The 19,933-nt window shown below is 33.5% G+C and overlaps 1 protein-coding gene across 1 annotated transcript in view; it reads right to left on the reverse strand.

The window, feature by feature from the left end:
• LOC145005855 (flavin-containing monooxygenase FMO GS-OX5-like) overlaps nucleotides 1-12,146 on the reverse strand; it is a 39,208-nt gene extending 27,062 nt beyond the window's left edge. Inside the window, exons 1-4 of the mRNA XM_078964972.1 lie at nucleotides 11,621-12,146; nucleotides 9,771-9,841; nucleotides 9,288-9,440; nucleotides 8,493-8,575 (exon numbers count right to left, since the gene is read on the reverse strand). Of these exons, the coding sequence (XP_078821098.1) occupies nucleotides 8,493-8,575; nucleotides 9,288-9,440; nucleotides 9,771-9,841; nucleotides 11,621-12,146 (833 nt within the window). The remainder of the gene's footprint in view (nucleotides 1-8,492; nucleotides 8,576-9,287; nucleotides 9,441-9,770; nucleotides 9,842-11,620) is intronic.
• Between the last annotated feature and the right edge of the window lie 7,787 nt (nucleotides 12,147-19,933).

A 19,933-nucleotide genomic window follows, 5' to 3' on the forward strand; every position in this document is an offset into this window, starting at 1 on the left:
TGAGACTTTGAGGCAGATATTATGCAAGGCTCCGATTTTGACTCTACCTGAGGGTATCGGCGACTTCAAGGTTTGTTATGATGCATCTATCACGGTATTGGGTGCAGTGCTTATGTAGCAGGGTCACATGATCACTTATAAGTCGAGATAGTTGAAGCTTCGGGAGGAGATTTATCCCACACGGGATCTGGAGCTGGGGGCTATGGTTTTCGCCCTTAAGATCTGGCGACATTACCTCCATGGGGCTCATTCACCATTTATAATGGATCAAAAGAGCTTGAGGTACTTCGTGGATCACCCAAATCCAAATATGAGGCATTGTAGATGGCTTGATGTAGTGAAGGACTACGACTACTAGATTTTATACCACCTCCGGAAGGCCAACATGGTAGCCAATGCGATACGTCACAAGCTGACTAGTGCACATATTTCGGAGTTTTGCTTGAGGATGACTGTGGCTACCCTACTGCTAGAGCATTTTCATGAGGATCAGGGCGATGCTATGAAAAGGAGCATTGCAAGAGTAAGTGCATTTTGGATTAGGTGTCCTCTTTTGATGATAATAGTAGGAGATTGTTCGGAGACTTTGGGTTCCATATTGGGGTGGTGCACGATAGATACTGACGGAGGAGGCACACAAGTCAAAATTTTCTATTCATCTTGGTGCGAAAAAATATGTACGAAGAACTTAGACCTGATTATTGGTGACCATGAATGAAGGATGATGTGTCTTGGTATATGGAGAGGTGCTTGACTTGCAAGAAAGTCAAGGCCAAGCATCAACGACCTCACATCAAGATGGAGCCGTTGGGTATTGCCTTTTGGAAATTGGAAGATATCATGATGGACTTCATCACAAAGTTACCACAAACAGTGCAAGTGGTATATTTGATTTTGGTCATCGTGGATCGATTGACCAAGAGTACACATTTTATCCCTATTTAGGAGAGAATTTCTATGGAGAATTCGCAGATGTTTATATCCGAGAGGTTATGACACGTCATGGGGTTCCTGTATTGGTGGTTTTTGATAGGGATTATCGATTCATTTCCAGAGTCTAGAAGAAATTCCACGAGGAGGTAGGTACTCGATTTCACTTTATCATGGCTTTCTACCCACATACCGAAGGTGAGAGCTAAAGAACTATCTAGACGTTGGAGTATATGCTTCGGGCATGCGTGCTAGATTTTGGTTGGAGCTGGGATACATATCTTCCATTCGTTGAGTTCTCCTACAACAACAGTTATTATTCCAACATCAACCGACCTAATTTTGAGATGATATATGGACGAAGTTTGAGACCTCGATTTTTTTGGGGCAAGGTTGGATAACGAGTCATGGGGAGTACCAAAGTGGTACTCAAGACCATTGAGCTGATTCAACAAATACGTGGGAGACTCTAGACCGCGCATAACAGTCAGAAGAGCTATACAGATAAACGTCGTTCAAATCTTGAGTTTCAGGTCGGGGATTTTGTACTCTTGAAGGTGTCGCCTAGAAAAGGCGTCATCTGGTTCAGGTAGGAAGCATGGCAAGTTGGGCCCTAAATTCATTATTACTGTGAAGATCCTTTCCCAGGTAGGAAAGGATGCATATTAGTTGGATTTACTAGTCGAAATGAGCTAGATACATAGCAGGTTCCATGTTTCTCAGTTGTTGAAGTGCTTAGCCGATGATTTTGTAGTGGTACCATTGGATGATATTCATGTGGATGAGTACCTGAACTATGTGGAGAGACTAATGATGATTCTTGATTGGAAGACCAAGACCTTTCACAATAATGAAGTGGAGCCAGTGAAGGTGCAATCGCACCACCGGAAGGGTTCTAAGTGGATATGGGAACCCGAGGAGGAGATGAGAGAGCATTACCCTAAGTTATTTACAACAACCGACTTTGAGGATGAAATCTGATTCAAGTGGGGGTAAGTTGTAACACCTGGTTCTCAGGTACATTTCTTCATGTTTTGAAGATTATTTATTTTTGAAAATGTTGGCTCTACGTTAGACGTAGTTCGCTAGTTACACAAGGCGTAACTTATTAATTGGACACGGGGGTTTATTTCCCTACGCGTCGTAACCCAGGTTACGCAGGGTGCAACCGTATAGGGAGCAAACCCTAATTTCAGGTCCTTGGACCCAATTTAAGGATATTAACCGCCTTGAGGCTCTTCTTATCACCAGCCTCTACCCTTTTGAGCATATAACACGAAACCCTAATCCCTTAGACCAACTCTTGAGCCTTGTTGTGTGTTTTTGGTGCATCTTGAAGAAAGAGAAGTGTGACCTTGAAGATTTTTGAAGCTCAAGCTTGTGGATCCAGAACCTACATTGCATTTGTCAACTTTGGGAGGTATAAAGCTTGAAACTTGTTGGTCCATATGCTAGATCTCTTTAGATTCTTTATTTTTAAGTCCCTTTTTGTCCCATAATCTTACGACTTTGAGTAGGAGTTACTCCAGACCTTAAGGTTGCTAGTTTCCATTATTTCTAAGGTTGTTAAGACATACAAAAGGGATTTTGTTGCAACTTTTCATCCATGCAAGGGATTTTGGATTTTAGAAGAGGATAGAAACCTAGGGTTTGACTTTGATCTCCATATAGCCATACAAAGATATAAAGTCATCAACTTTATTATTCTAGACGTTTATTCAGACTAGATCTGAGCATTTGATGGCTTGTATTTATGGAGTAAGATCTTGAAGTGAAATTGGCTTAATAGCTCTATACATAGGGCGTAATTTGAGCTACGTCCAACGTAGCTCGATTTTGGTCTGTTTTTTGGAATGAGACACTATGCCCTGCGTAAAGTATGATATACGCAATACGTAAGTCAATGAAATATTGACCGTTAACTTTTTGACTAGTTTGACTTTTGGTCAACTATGAGGAGTTGAAGACTCAGAAGGAAAAAATGGTGTTTTGCCCAATTCAGGATTTATCTTAGTATTTTCACTTGTTGAGTTGGAGAATCACCTTAATTTCTAATTAGGTTTTTGGTTTTGGATATGTTTAGTGGGAGAGATTTCATCACCAACAGCTTGTGTGTGAGATCTTTTTGTTGACCGATTGACGTGAGTCTCTTCATTGTACTCGTGGGTTGAAGGCACCAATGTCGGCCTACTAGATTATGCTTGTAGGATAATAGTGGTATTTATGACACTTGTTGATATGCTTGTATGTGCTTGTTGTATTTGTGACTCTTGTTGCTATGCATGTATGCTATTTGTATGTGGGATGAAATTGATCCGAGGGGTGAAATATACCCCTCAATTGAAAAACATTGATTCAGTTGGAATATACTCAGGGGTGAAATAAACTCAGAGGTGAAATAGACCCGAGGGTAAAATAGACCATAAGCGAAATAGACCCATTACAGCTTTGAGTTGATATATATATATATATATATATATATATATATATATATATATATATATATATATATATATATATATATATATATATATATATATATATATGGTATTGGGTATTTTAGGGAATCTCACTAAGCTTTGTTATTACGATTTTTTTATGGTTTCAGGTACTTTTGGTCAAGGGGAAGAGATAGAGATGATTGTATCGCATCTAACAGCGTTCTGCATGATTTGACTTCTTCTGTCTTCTGATGTTATATGACATATTTTTATACTCTGATGGGATTTTAATTGAATGAATGGTTGTTTTAATCGATTCAAACAAAAAAATTTACTTATAATTTTCGGGATGTTACAATAGGGATGAGAGATGATGTAAAATTTTGTAGTTAGTTGTACAGTTAAAATATTTAGAAAAAAATAAATTTTGTAATTGTTATGGTGATTTTGTAATAGAGATTTATTTTTATTCATGTGTGATACTATTTTCAGTTAAATTTATATTGTGTTTCGTGTTTACATATTTAGATCCCCACTTCTAGAGTATTAATATACTCGAACTCCAGAACTGTTCATACTTTTAGGATCAAGTATTGTGTTAATATTGTCATGAAGTGTTGGTAGATTGTCTATAGAAATTAGACATAACATGGAGATTGTGACTAACATTCATGAGTGCTTCATAAAAATTTAAGTATTGAAGAAACCCACGCTCAGTGAGATTACTTCATGTATTTGATCACAAGTAATTCTGAGCCTATAATATCGTTCATTCTTAAAACAAAGAGACAACAAGTTGTTCACATACAATTTGGTTGTGTAGTAGTCTTAGTATAAAACTATTTGTAATTGGTGGTCATAAGGAATAGGTGTTTGCATGATTTGATGCATAGAGAAATACTATATAGTTAAAGATTATTTGTTCCCTTAGACTATAATGTGAAAGGAGATATTGTAGGCCCATCAGTGATTTGATGATGATATTCATGTGTTAGGCCTAGCCTAGAATTAATTGATATGTTCGATTAGTAGTATGATTTGATTGTCATGAATCAGAAATCGAGAAAAAATAATGATAGAATGTTTGGTTGATCCATAATCCATGACTCGGTCCACAATGATATCTTGAAAGAAGCAAAGAAATAATTGATCACTTATAAAAGGCACAATTCTTGATAAGATTAGAGTTTGGCAACTGATGTGGAAGGCATGCTTTGTTGATTATTTGAAGTCTATCGGATTAACAGTAGTTGATGAACTGACCAGGTGGGAGACTATTACAAATATGTGTCCAATATAATAACTAATTGGTGTAACTTAAGGAATAATAACAAATTCGTTTTTAGGTTGTCCTCAAGAGCAAAAATAGCTAGAAAAGTTTTAGGAGATTTAGAAAATAGTTTATTAATTTATTACATGCTAATAAATTAATTAGAAAGTAACTGAAATTAATTATTAATTAATTTAGGATTAATTGGAATTAATCTAGATGTACAGGGACTAGTTGTTAATTGTTTAATAGTTGAACAAATTGAACATTTTGGAACCCGGTAGATGGTGTATGGTTAGGAGACTCCTTAGAGGGTTCCAGAATTAGTTCGAGTAATAGATAAGACAATGATTTAAATTAGGATTAATCTGATTATTTAGTTGATTCAAATCTAGGTTATCCTATTACCACCATAACTATATAAAAGGGGCCTTAGGGAACTCATAATTTCGTTCCATATATCCCTCCTAAAAGGCTTAGAATTTTGGCTCATCTCTCTCTCTCTCTCTCTATCATCTCTCTCCTTAGTTTCTAAAGTTCTTGACTTTTGGGTGTGAACCATTAGAGGTAGTTTACTTTGGGTACTAGTCCTTCAATAGCAACTAAGGATCAAGGAATCAAGCTTGAAGGATAAATCGGATTTGTTAATAGGTTAGTGTTTCAAAACTCTCTCTTTTGGATTGTTAGGTTAGTTTTAAAATTACGATGCTATAATCTTAAATCCTAGGGTGTGTGTACACTTAATATGTTTTTTTTGTTTCCGCCGTCATAATCTAGCGTATAGTTGCATAGAAAACCCAAAACATTCTTATCAAGATGCGTTTAAAACCATGAGGCCGCAGATCATACCAAAACTCAGTGATTAAGTGTACCCAGGTGGGAGGAATTTTCAAGATTGGTGACCTACCTAAGATGTTTTGTTATTAGGTGCTCCAAAGCAGACAATATCTTGGTACATGCATGGGTGGATTTTAACCAGTTAATCATTTAAGAGTTTAGTGGAATGCTTGGAATCAGCTATTTCGATATGTTTGCTCCAATGAACGAATATCTACTATTGATTGTTGATTGCCTTAACGGGTTACACAATCTTATTATTCATCACTTGGATTTTAAAATAACATTTTGAATGATGATCTTGATGATAAATTTTACACGAAAGAATCAGAAACATTTGTTATGTCTGGTATTGAGCATAAGATGTGTAAACTTGTGAAGTCTTAGTATTAGCTAAAGTAAGCTTTAAACATTGACATCAAAAGTTTGATTTATTTATTTGGTCACGTGGGTTTTCTTTGAACCAATATGAAAAATGTGTTTCTAGTAGTTTTGATGCTACTAGTGCAGGTGTGAACATTTTCATGTATGACTATAATGTTTTATCGGAAATCTAATTTATCAATAAAAATGTCATCAAAAATCTATCACAAAAAATATCTATCTATAATGACAGAATTATCAGCCGATATGTATCATAAATTTTGTCAGAATCTGTCAGGAAAATTACTTAGGCTGGAGGGAGTGGTGCCACCGAAACCGCACTCCCTCCCCCGCCACATCAGCGTCATGTCACCTTTTACCACTCAAGTGTGGTTTCTTGCCACACTTTTCATTTTTTTTTAAGTATTTTAATTTAATAAAACTTTTTTTTTAACTAGTTTAATTTAATATACCTTCTATTTTAATAAAAAAAACATAATTCTTCATTACTTGAAAATAAAAAATAAAAAAAAAACAGTACATTGCGTTACCAAAAAAAAAAAAAAAAAACCACACACATGACATTTAAATAACCCTAGAAACTTAAAAAACATAAATAAAATAACTAAAGGAAACTACATAAAGTCGTTCTCCGAGAACTCGTCTTCGGGGTCATCCGGTGGATCCAAATTAAGGTTAATGTTTTGAACCCCGTAAATGTGTTCCACCAAGTCATTGCGAAGATTGTGAAATGTTTCAGTGCAACGTATATCTGCTCTCCTGTTTATATACTCTTCGCCACCAATTTCTATTGGCTGTGTCTGTGGTATGATTTCTTCCTCATCAAACGCACATATCGCTCTTCCTTCGTCTTCAATGATCATGTTATGCAATATAATACATGTATACATGATTTCTTGAAGTTTTTCCTCACCCAAATAAGCTGCTGGTTTTTTCAATATGAACCACCGTTTCTTCAGAGCTCCAAAAGCACGCTCAACATCCTTCCTAGCTCTTTCTTGAGCTCTCTTGAATTACTTTCGTCTAGAACCATGTGGAGCTGAAAACGATTTAACAAACACGGCATACTCAGGATAGATTTCATCGACCAGATAATAACCATACTTATATGGCGTTCCACGCACTTGAAAAGAAGAATCTGGTGCGGATCCATCGTATATGTTGTTAAATATTGGTGAACGGTTAAGAACATTGATGTCGTTAATCGAACCAGGAGAACCAAAAAAAGCATGCCAAATCCACATATCTTGTGATGCAACTGCTTCAAATATTACCGTTGGGTGACCATGATCACCTCGGGTAAATTGCCCATGATATGCTGTAGGGCAATTTTCTTATGCCCAATGGAGACAATCTAAGCTTCCTAACATTCCAGGAAACCCATGCACACTAGCATGATGAGCTTGCAATTGCAGGATGTCATTACGTGTAGGCTTACGTAAATATTTTGAGCCATAAAACTGAATCACAGTTTTGCCAAAAAAATGGAGACTGTCTCGTGCTATCCTAGCAGACATCCTAAAACTTTCGTCTAACGCATCAGGCGGAATGTCATATGCTAACTGACGAAGTGCGGCCGTGCATTTTTGTAACAGAGTGAAACCGGGTGTACCTCTAGCATCGTAGCGTTGTTGGAAAAAACTGCACTCCCTCGTTACATTTTCAACTATACGTTCGAATAATCCTTTGAGCATTCTGAAGCGCCTACGAAAATAATACCGTTGGTAAGTGGCATTCTCTGCAAAATAGTCTTGTACCAAACGTTGGTTGACTTCTTCACGATTTTGTAAATGTATCTTTGTGTTCTCTATTGAGAACTTGCAGCTGCGTTGTTACGTAAAACGTTGTATGTTTGTTCCGCCATTTGAACACACGCAATAGCGGTATCAAAAATAGTTTGAAATTCTTCAGAAGATGAAGAAGATGACATTTTTGAGAGAGTGGTGATTTAATATATATATACATATATATATATATATATATATATATATATATATATATATATATATATATATATATATATATATATATATATATATATATATATATATTGAAAGATAGAGGAGATTGTGTTGTGAAAAAAAAGTTAAGTTGATATGTGTATATATAGGAAAGAAAAAGCAAAAAAATAAAAAATAAAAAACAAAAAATAAAAAAATAAAAAAAAATAAACGAATCTTGCCTTTCAACAGTCAAAAAAGTGACCACCAAATCAGAATTCACGGTATTGAGGGGCCGCACCGCGGTTTAGACTGCAGGAAACCGCACCTTGGGAGCGGTGTTAATGCTTAGTTGGCATAGAAACACGGTCTCAAACCGCACGACACCCTCCAGTCTTATATATTTTGATCAACATAATTTTTGTTGATGAATATTCGTCGCCTAAAAATCACTGCTGCCGGCTTTGCACAACGAAAACAGCCCAATTTTGTAGAAGTGATTAGACCTCTTTGCGACAATATTTTTCGAAGACGTTATGTGATTTTTTTTATTGGTTTCAATTAATTAAGTTTCTTATCTTCTCTCTAGTCAACTCAAAATGATATACAATATATGTATGTGTGTATAACAACTTAACAAATATGCTATATGTTTTTCAAATTTTGAAAAGAATATTATCTTGTACATACCCGGTGCAATGAAGTATAACATCCGCTTCAACATAGACTCCGTCTTGAAATATTATTGTACCGTCTGTGCTTATATAGTTGATCTGTTAAGTATTCAAAAAGTTTATAAAAATAATGCTCTTTTTTATATAACTTTGCATCGTTATTAAAAAAAATGTATCATTTTCTATTCACAATGATCATATTGCCAAAAATGGTCACATGTGTCACCTACGACCCAAATATACTAACGAGGCTATATTGTGAACATAATTGTTATTTTCAATTGTTTAAAATGATTTTTTTAAGGACATTTAAGAATTATAAGGCAAAACGGCTAAACGGTATACTCTATATATATGCCTCAGGTGTGATGATGAGCTGGAGTACCATCACTGTGTGACCATTGGCCTCCTTAGCCATAATGTTGAGGTGGCGTGGCTCCTGATCACACCCTTCTATTTTCTGTCATCTTTCTTCTTCTCTCTTCCTGTGGTGATCACCACATCTTGAAGGTGGGGTGAGAAGACGGTTGCTGAGGTGGTAGAGGGGAGGAGTGTTGACCCAAATAAAAGTAGAAATTGATGTTTGATATTGTTGCAAACTAGTGTAAGTCCTTGGCTCGTTGCTCATGTTTTTTAAGCAATCAAGAACTACTACATCTCCGTGCAATTTATAAATTATTCGGGACGTTTGGTAAAAATAAATAGCTAGGTGAACTTGATTTCTTCATCGATGAATTCAAAGGAATCATGAAAGTGCTGCATCGAGAAAATCTATAACCTCTAAACTAAATGAATTATATGCATATATTACCGTGGAGTGCTGCCATAGATTGTCCGCTTTCACCAATTTTGGTCTGTTATTAACAAGTGGCGATCTTGATGACATATGTACTTCTTTTGCAACTGTCGCGATTTCTCTTGATAAGTCGGTTGCACTTGGTCCACTCCCAATTATAACTACAATCTTTTTATATTTCCAAACCAGATATTCAATTATAACATTTAGGAAAAAAAATATGAATTGTAAGTAGTTAAGAAAACGATGGTTGATGCAAATATGCATATGATCATATCCGTCACTCGAACATGATGATATGCCATGTATGAAATAAAATAAATTAATTAGTTAAAAAAAAAAAAAAAAAACCCTAAATACAGGGGTCTAGTTAATTAATTAATGTAACTTAATTGGTAAACGTAAACTATTAAATGTTTAATGCAATGTCAGATACACAATGACTAATTGACACCATTATGAGCTTCTTGATATTTGATTGGGATTTTTGTCACTAACCTGGTCTAGAAATGGTTCAGGAACTCGATAGTTGTGGCTATGCATTTGCTTTTTAGGCCATGTCTCAAGACCTGGTCCAGTGTTACAAAATTCAGTGTTACTTTGATACACTCCATTTAAACATAAAATTTAAAATAAAAAATAAAATAAAATAAAATAAAATAAAATAAAAAAAAAAAGAAGTGTTAACCTATCATAATATTTCTTTGAAGATATACTGTGATTCCAAAAAAAAAAAAAAAAGCGTTAACCTATCATAAGTAGAGACACCGATTCACTGTGATTCCAAAAATAATGGAAACCAAAATATATTGCTCTTCGGGTTTAAGCACTTCAAAAAATTGACAAAACTATTCTATACGCGGAGCAATAATGCAAATGAAAATAAGAACAGAATATGTAAATGATTTACGTGCATGATCGCGGTAATCGGCTATATCCACATGCAAATACCACAAAGAATTGTTATTGAGACTTCCAATAGCTAAAATGTATTAGGTTATACGAATTCAAGGGTTTTATTCATACTAGTAAGTTGACAAAAAAATCTGCCAATGAGCGAGACCCTATCTTTTGTCTGCTTAGAGGGTGTAAGACCATCCGGTATGGTGGCTACGAAGTGGGTCGTGGTCTAGGTGGCCACGAATCACGACCGTGCACACCACTACGGTGGTTCATGGTGTGTGCTCCAGACAACAATTTCAAACGGCCAGTGAATTCATTTCTTGCTTTAAATCTCGTTTGACCTCTTTCCTCATTCCTAACGGCTATTTCAATTTACTTATGTTCCTTCAATATTTACGTATAAATATTACCACTCATCTTCTTATTTTTCATATATTTCTTCTCCCTTTAGTCATCATACATTTTTGTTATTTGATCATTTAAAAACCATACCTTCCAAAAATAAGAAATTATCAGAAGAGGAAATAGAGAAATTAGCACAAACATGGGTGACGGTTTCGGAAGAGGCGCTGGTCAAACTTCTGGTTCTTTTTGGAGAAATGTTGAAAGTGTTTTTCATGGTTTAATGAGTTGTGCAATTTGAAATGTTGATGAAATATGCTTGAATTGACGCGATATGAGGGCTAAATGTTCTGAGTTCAATGAAATTACAACTTTGTTATAAACAACGTACAAAAAGCCGATATCGATCTGATTGATGTGAGCATGAAGCAATATGAAAACTCAAATCATAAATGTTTTGGATATTTCAAAGCTTGACTAAAGTTGAAGAATTCCCTAAAATGGAATAACCTTGCTTAAACACACAAATTAGAAGTTTGGTACTTTTAGGTTTGTAATTCTTATTGTTATTATTATTTTTTTTAATTAATATCATTTTTATTTTTAACGTTTTTTTTAATGTAGTTTTTATTAGTGTAATTTGGTATTTTAAATTAATGAAAAACTAGTATTTAAAAAAATTATATGATTTTTATGTATTTTTTATTTAAATTTAACTAAAAAATTAGGTATAGTTATATGTTTAGTGGTAGGTATCTCATGGTTATTGTTGGGGAGTGTGGTGATGATATCGTACCCACCACTATAATGGTTAATGGTGAGTATAACGGATAACCTAAAATCAAATAGTCTAGTAACATTTATTATGTGGTTGAATTCAATCAGTTAATGTCATAAAATAACAAGTAATGAGTTTTAGATAACTTATCTATTAATTGTTTTTTTGCTAAAATCGAACATGAATTTGTAATTCTTGTTATGGAATAGCCACACATTCAACACCTACAAGACCGGTGTTAAAACAGTTCATTTACTAGTAATTAGCAACAGATTAACGACGATTAACAACGTCCGTCACTATACCTCAGTTTCTAGTATAGTACCTGGAATATCAGTGGCAAGTTGAGGTTCACTGTTGTGACCATTACAAACCACAACTGCATCGAACACCTCCACCGAATGCACCCCATATATATTCGACTCAACCACAAACTGGGTGATCCCTGAATCCAAGACCTCCACTTTGGTCACCATAGTATTGAACCGAATTAACTTGTTGAGTTCAAAACTACATGCAAAATCTTCCAAGAACTTTAGAACTTCGTCATGGCTAGGAAACTTCCGTGGATCTTGGTATACTTTTTCACTGAATTTGAAATCGGTGAAGCTCATGAGTTCACGAGGAAGATTGGTTCGCATAGAGTGGTAGAGAGATCCATGAACGATATCTCTAGTTGGGTCAACTCCCAGTAGATCAGACTCCACTCGTGGATCATAGGCCCAAGTTCCACCGAGTCGGTGTGACTTTTCAAACACCACAACTTGGTGGGATTCTCGTTGAAGTTCACGAGCAGCAGTTAGTCCTGCTAGACCAGCGCCTATGACGGCCACCGTTAAGGAAGTTGCCATTGCAGATAGCACTGTGTTCTTAATTGATGAAGTTATAAAAAAGTTTAAGAATTAGACGTGTATAAAGGTTTTATATTGGTGAATTATCACAGTATCTTTTTAACTGTTGGAGTCTACAAGGTTATAATTTTAGATTCTTATTTTATAAACAAGTTGAAGGCTTGAGTAAGTCAATCTATTATATTATTGCCTATTTTCATTTTACTCTATCAACTATATTCGTTAACATGTCAAAAAGCAACAAATGCTAAGAAAACTAAATCATATAATATAGAACAATAATTAACCTCATATATCATTGTTCGTCTTGTTTGATCGTCAACGCACTCACTATACTGGACCTAGAAATTTAGAAAGAACAAAAATCATTGGAAGTATTTGTGTCGATGTAATTAGGACAAAAATAAGTCGTCCAGGAATGATCAGTTTTATGAGGAGAAAGGTGAAATTGTCTTTTTTTAAGAACGGCAAACGATTTTATAAATAAAGCTAGTAAGACGCTAAAACTTGACAGTTACAAAGGTGAAGTCAAACAAGAAGATGAAAACCCAACCAAGCTAGACTAGTATTTTTTGGCCCTATATTTAATCCAAATATAACTAGACGAAGAAAAGATGATAGCATTGCAAAGAAAATCATGGTGGGTATGGTTGGCTGATTGTCGAACACATCTTCCTTTATCGCTTTTGAAATTAGTCATAAGGAAGAAAAGATGATAGCATCTAATAATAAACCAACATACAATGATTCATGGTTTCTAAGATCATCTTAGTGTATTACGAAACTTCTTACAATCCAATGGATCATCACATCAACATCCACTAACCATGTTAGGCACGTCACCATTTTATTATTTTAATTATAAATAATAGTAATAAATAAAACTAGAATATTACATTAATTAGAAATTCAAAGTTTACAGTTAATAAATATTAACTCAAGGTTACAATTTAGAAATCAAATGTTACGAATAATACATTAAATAAAAAGTAAAATATCTAAATATAAATTTTATTTCTCCAAATTTAATATCTATCATCCAACATGATATTAGTATCTATGAAAATTATTGAAATCTCTTCATTCTTTACCTTTCCTTCTTTAATTTTGATCTTTCTTTCTTTTAGTGCAACCTCATATCCAAAAAGTTTTGGTAGCGTTCGAAACTCTTTTTATTTTCTTCTATATGGTTTTCAAATATTTCATCAAGCCTATTACCAGATGACGTAGTGGAACTGGTAGCTTTTTGTTTTGCTGCTTTTTTTTGGTGCATTCCTACCAATTGGATGAATTGTAAATTTATCATTATCCAAGTTAATGAAAGATTATGTATCTGATAAAGATATAAACTCCCCAGATGCAATGAATGAACCTTTCCATTTGGGTTCATTTTTAAGGATACTCCAAATATGTTCGTGCCTAATATTGGCACCATATCTAGCATGATAATGCTCAAAAGTTGCACTTTTGAGATCATCGTCAGACCGTCCACTGAGGTGTTGACTTTCCAACACTACATACATTTGATAATAAGCAACTGCAAAAGGGTTCATGTAATGCCAATATGTTTTGAGGTTGGCTTGAGTTCTTGCAACGTTTGATGTGTTGCTTCTTTCATAGTACACAATAATTTGTCGTCAGAACTCTTTATCATGTTGTTGACTTTCAGTAATGTTGTCCTCTGAAATTTGTAGCCAAGCTTTTTCCAGCAACATTTCTTCTTCTTTGCTCTAGTACTTTTTTTTATTTCTTTGTTCTTTGTTGGTAGGAGTTTCTGTTGGTGCGAGCTCATTTTCAGGAATATGGGGAGAATCTGGGCAAGTAGAATATGGGTATGCATTTTGATAGGGGTGGTGTGGAGATATCAGGTATTAATGATGTGAATGATTGTTTGGATTTGGGTATGGATATTGTGGATGATTGTTTAGATTTGGGTAAGCATATTTTGGATATTTTTTGCATTTTGGTATTGATGTTGTGGATGATTGTCTGTATATGGGCATGGATGTTGTGGATGGCAGTTTGGATTTTCTGGATCATATGAAGATAATAAGTGTGTATAGTAATTTGGATTCATGATTTGTGTATCAGATGGTTGGTAGGTATGGATGAGAATATAATAGGACATCTTTATTTGTAGAGGTAAACATCTTGTATGCCTTTGCCTTTAATTTGAATTTTATTTGACTCTAATTTCAATGTCATTTGAATCTAATTTAATTTTAATTTGGATTTCATTTCATTTTAATTCAATTTCATTTAAATTTAATTTAGAATTCATTTCACTTTAATTTCAATTTCATTCAAATATAATTTGGATTTCATTTTACTTTAATTTGGATTTCATTTGAATATAATTTTAATTTCATTTAGAAAATATATTTTTTCTATAAAAGAATACAACCTTTTGATTATTTCATACCTACCAATTTAAACTATTTCTTAATTTCTTTTTCATACGATGTCATCATTATCCTCACATACTTCTGCTTCTGAATTCATAATCAACCATCTCATAAGTAATTCTACATTACAACTATATAAGGAGCTTAAATGCTTGGAAACAGAACAATCAGATGTTGAAAGTTCAAGACGTCCTGGACAAAGTCGAAGATATATAAATAAAAATCGTGAAGAAGGACATAAACGTCTTTGGAAAGACTATTTCGATGAGTATCCTGTTTTCCGACCTCAAATGTTTAGACGGAGATTTCGGATGAGGCGAGAACTATTTGTTAAAAATAGTTAACAGTGCTTCTAACCATTCTATTTATTTTCAACAAAGAAGATATGCTTTAGGAAACATTGGTGTTTCCCCTTTACAAAAATGCGTTGTTACGATATGTCAGTGGGCATATGGCACAACTGGTGACCTTTCTGATGAATACATATGAATTCGTGAATCAACTTCAATATAATGTATACAAAAGTTTTGTCGATGTGTGAATGAGTTTTATTCAAGCTATTATTTGAGAAAACCTAATGCTAATGAAATCCAAAATTTAGTACAAAAACATTCAGAAAACGCAGGCTTCGTGGTATGCTAGGAAGTATTGACCGCATGCATTGGCCTTGGAAAAATTACCATGTTGCATGGTAAGGTTAATATACTCAAAGTGATCAAGGTTTTCCAATAATTATGCTAGAAGTAGATGTATACCAAGACCTTTGGATATGGCATGCATATTTCAGTGTTGTCGCGTCTAACAATGACATTAATGTAGTTTTATTGTTAATGGAAGAACATACACGAAAGGATGTTATCTTGCAGTTGGTATATATCCTGAATGGGCTACAATGGTTCAAAGTTTTTGCACGTACGGTTGACCTAAAAGGATCAAGTTTAAAGAAATATAAGTGGTTGCAAGAAAGGTTGTGGAAAGAGCATTTGGTGTTCTTCAGTCTCGTTGGGCAATTGTACGAGGTCCACCAAGATCTTGGCAACCTAAAAAAATAAAGGATATACTACATACATGCATTATATTACATAATATGATCATAGAAAATGAAAGAAATGTAATTAGTAATTGGTCAGATGATGTTGATCCTCCTATACATATGAATCAAGGACCTATCGAAGAAGTTCAATATCAAATTCAAAGAAATTTTGAACTATGTGATAATGCAGTACATCATGTTCTTTGACATGATTTAATGGAGCATATCTATGAACGTTTTATTAATATGTAATTTCACTATGTTGTATTATAATAAATAACATGTTATCTTTTTAAATATTTTAAAGATTTTTATATATTTTTTTATTGTTTAGAATAACAAAAATATAAAGTTGCATAATAAATTAAATTATTGAATATAAAATAAAATAAACTATAAATAAAAAATAATAATATATTGTTTTTTTGTTGAAAAAATTTTAAATGATACTTTCAATATAAATTGTTATATTAAATTGAGAATAAAAAAGAAAAGAAAAGAAAAGAAAATTCAACATATATTGTTCTATTAAATTGAAAAAGAAAAAAAATAAAATCCTATTACACTGTTCGATAGGGATTGAACCCCCATTCAATAAACTCTAACTACAATGCATTTTTACTTCATTCAATGCCACATCACCACTTTTTAGCCCATGAAACTCTTCATGAAACCCCTATTAGAGATGGCCTAATGAAGAACGAATTGGAGATCCGAGCATCATGCCTTCACCAGAAACAAACAAGGGACCAAATTAAACGTTCGTACCCATGTAACAGGAAGCAAAAAGATAACCAACATCTTTCGAAACACAACCACATAACGGCCAAGTCAAGGAAGAAATACCAACACTTCTGTCTTGTAATTTGATAAGACTTAGAAATTTATAGAGTGAGGCTCTCCAAACAACAATTTACCTTCATAGGTAATCAGATGTTCAAAATGAATCCTTGTCGAATCAAATCTAAATTGTTCTCTCATTGGTGGTCATGATAAAGAAATTAGAGATAAATATTAATTTGGAAGACTATCTAGAGCCATTTTGACCCGAGTTAGCCAACCTCTAAGGGATAAAGCCTTGTCTTTCCAAGATGGGAGTTTGGATTTAAAATTTTCAACAATAGGCTTCCAATGTTTTGATAACGACAAGTTTACTCTAACAAGGATACCTAAATATTTGAAAAACGAGGGAGGGGGCATGACAACCAAGAATCCTAACCATGGAATTTATCTCCATTGGAGTACCTTTAATACGTTACACCTTTCTTTTTATATGATTCTTTGAGCCTCAAAACTACTTTACAAATATAAGAAGTATGTAACACTCTTAAAATTAAAGAGTGACCAATTACCAAAAAAAATTACATGCATTTGTGTCAAAAAAGAGATGTGATAAATGATAGTGCATTATTAGGCTCAAAGGATGGGGTTTCGTTTGGCGGTAGCCCTTACCATGATGGCAAGGGAATACCGCCCCACTATGCGGCTTTGGGTGCGATTTGGCCACATAGTGGTAGAAATTGGTTGCACTTTTTCTTCTCTCTTTTCCTTCTTCAACTTTCTCTCCCTCTCTCTATCTATCTCTCTCCCCTCTCTCTCTCTCTCTCCTTTCTTTTTTGGTACACCACAACCTATGTATGGCAAAGACAACAAAAAAGTATGATAAAATTGACATGACATCTATATGACATAGGAGGGAGTGTGGTTCTTGTGGTATCATTATCTCCAGCCTTAGGAGTTGGGAACTCGTGAAATACTCCAATGTTACAAGCTTTCACCATCACCAAGTGCAATCCTCCCATTGCAAAAAATAAACAAGAAAGGGAAAATTGGGTTACTTATATGCCATTTGTTGATCATTTTATAGTCGTGTTATTCGGTTTTATTTTTCGGTTTTTAATTAGATCGTTTTGGTTTTATCGGCTTTTTTATATTTTAAGTTTAACCATAACCAAACAAAATAACGTTCAGTTTAATCGAGTCAGTTTACTGGTTAAACCGAATAAAATTTCACACGTAAAAATTAATATCAAACAAAAAGAAAAAAAAACCTACTAAACTATTACAAAATAAAGAAAATACACTAATATATAGCATATTATATTACTCTTTCATGATGTGTTTTCCTAAAAAGCCAATCCAGACACACAAGTTATATAAACAAATTAATAAAAATTTAGTAGAATGTGAAGATAATAGAAATGACCAAAGGTTATTTGGCAATTGGTTAATTTGTTTACTTTTAATACAAAATATAAAATAATTATAAATTTATAATGATTGATAACTAAATACGAAGTTATGAAAATATTAGTAACTAATCTGTAAAAATGTTAATATATATATATATATATATATATATATATATATATATATATATATATATATATATATATATATATATATATATATATAGAGTGAGAGAGAGAGAGAACAATCTACTGATTTCAAAATTCACCAATAACGATTTCATTCAAATTGGAATTAACTCATAACGAATTAGGTTTTATCAGACCTTCAAAAACTACAAATCGCAACATCCCCTATTTTTTCTTTCCAGAGCACTTCCAATTAAGTCACTGATCTCATGTTTTATGGCCTGTGTTATGTGTATCTGATTAGTAAATATCGACAATATGAACTAATTGTGAAGTTTCAAATTTGGATCTTTTATTGTCGATTGGAATTTGTTGTAATTTACTTTAGTAAATGATTTTTTTAAGAATTGATTGAACTTTGGATGAGCTCTTTTACATTTGCATTAAATCCGATGAAAATGTATTATTTTCCCAATGTATTTAACTTTTGCAGTTCTTTATCCTCGGTTCTCATTTGTATTTAAAATTGAAATTTGGCTGCCACTATATGATTTAAACGAAAATAGGATGCTACGAAAACTACAAATCCCCTAGGTTAAGAGTACTTCCAAGTAGTTTTTCTAAAACTGACATTGATATGATTACTAAAGTTTTTCAAAATTTAATATTCGAGACTACTGTTTATAGTGTTCTTTATTACCTGATGAATCTATATTTCTTCTTGGATTTTAAAAGTGACATTGTTGTTTTTAGACATTTCCATTGGTTGTTATTGTGCTTTTTATGTATAATGTTTCCATTATATTCAATATAAAACAATTTTGTATAAATCTTCTATTTGGAAATATGCATCGTTGTCTACTAGGCTATAATGAGTTAAGCTAAAGCAAGTAATCAAGCTATAGAACCATATATAACCGAAGATATTGACACAAATGATTACGTGGAAGCAACATTTGAGCGTGAAAAAATAAACAGTATTGGTGTGGACATTGAATTTGATGAAGATGATGTTAATGATGTTAATGATGAAAGGATATTGGGAAAGGTTTTTGATACACCCGATGATGCCTATATATTATATAATGATTATTTTTTTTATTTGGTTTACGTAGAGAGGACACAATTAAAAATCCTAAAACAAATGAGCATATTCGTAAGATATATGTATGTAACAAAGAAGGTTTCAAATGGATGGACAAAAATGATTCAAGTGAAAATGAGAAAAAAAAACATCGTAGAGATGTATGAATCGGATGTCAAGCAAACCTTCGAATAAAAAGAAAGGAGGATGGGAAATAGTTGGTGGACTCGTTTAATGAAACATACAATCATGAATTGACCATGATACATACGAAGGTTATGAAGCATCGATCTCATAGCAATTTCCACCGTTCAATAGAAAGTAAATCTCTTATGGTGTAATTTAGTCAAGCAAGGTTGAAACTTTCTCAGATTCAAAAGGTTGTTAATACAATGAGCACCTTAAATGTAGCTTGTGTAACTTCAAAGCAATGTGTTGATGTCGTATCTGAGCATCGAAAACAACATAGTGGAAAGGAGTTCTTTGGACTTGTAAAACATTTTCAAGATAAAACATTAGTTGATAGTGACCAGTATTTTGTCGTGGATTTGTTTGATGATGGGTATCCTAGTAATATCTTCTAGGCTGATGGTAGATCAAGAGATGCCTATAAAAAAATTCAGAGATGTTGTGTTTGATGTCACTTATATGACTAACAAATTCAAGATTCCTTTTGCTCCCTTTACTAGGGTGAATCATTGTTGGCAGTTCATACTTTTTGGTGGAGCACTGCTTGAAATGGAAAAAGAAGAGACATTTAAATGGTTATTTGAACATTTCCTCAAATGTATGTTTAACAAGTATCCAAAGGCTATTGTTACTGATCAAGACAAAGCCATGGGCAATGCATTAAAAAAAGTGTTTCCAAAGACTCGAAACTTTTTCTCATGGCATATCAGGAAGCATGAAACTGAGCACCTTTGATCGTATGTTTCCCGTTACAGTGA

Source organism: Lactuca saligna, chromosome 7 (assembly GCF_052625555.1).
Source record: "Lactuca saligna cultivar CGN05327 chromosome 7, ASM5262555v1, whole genome shotgun sequence".
Classification (NCBI taxonomy): domain Eukaryota; kingdom Viridiplantae; phylum Streptophyta; class Magnoliopsida; order Asterales; family Asteraceae; genus Lactuca; species Lactuca saligna.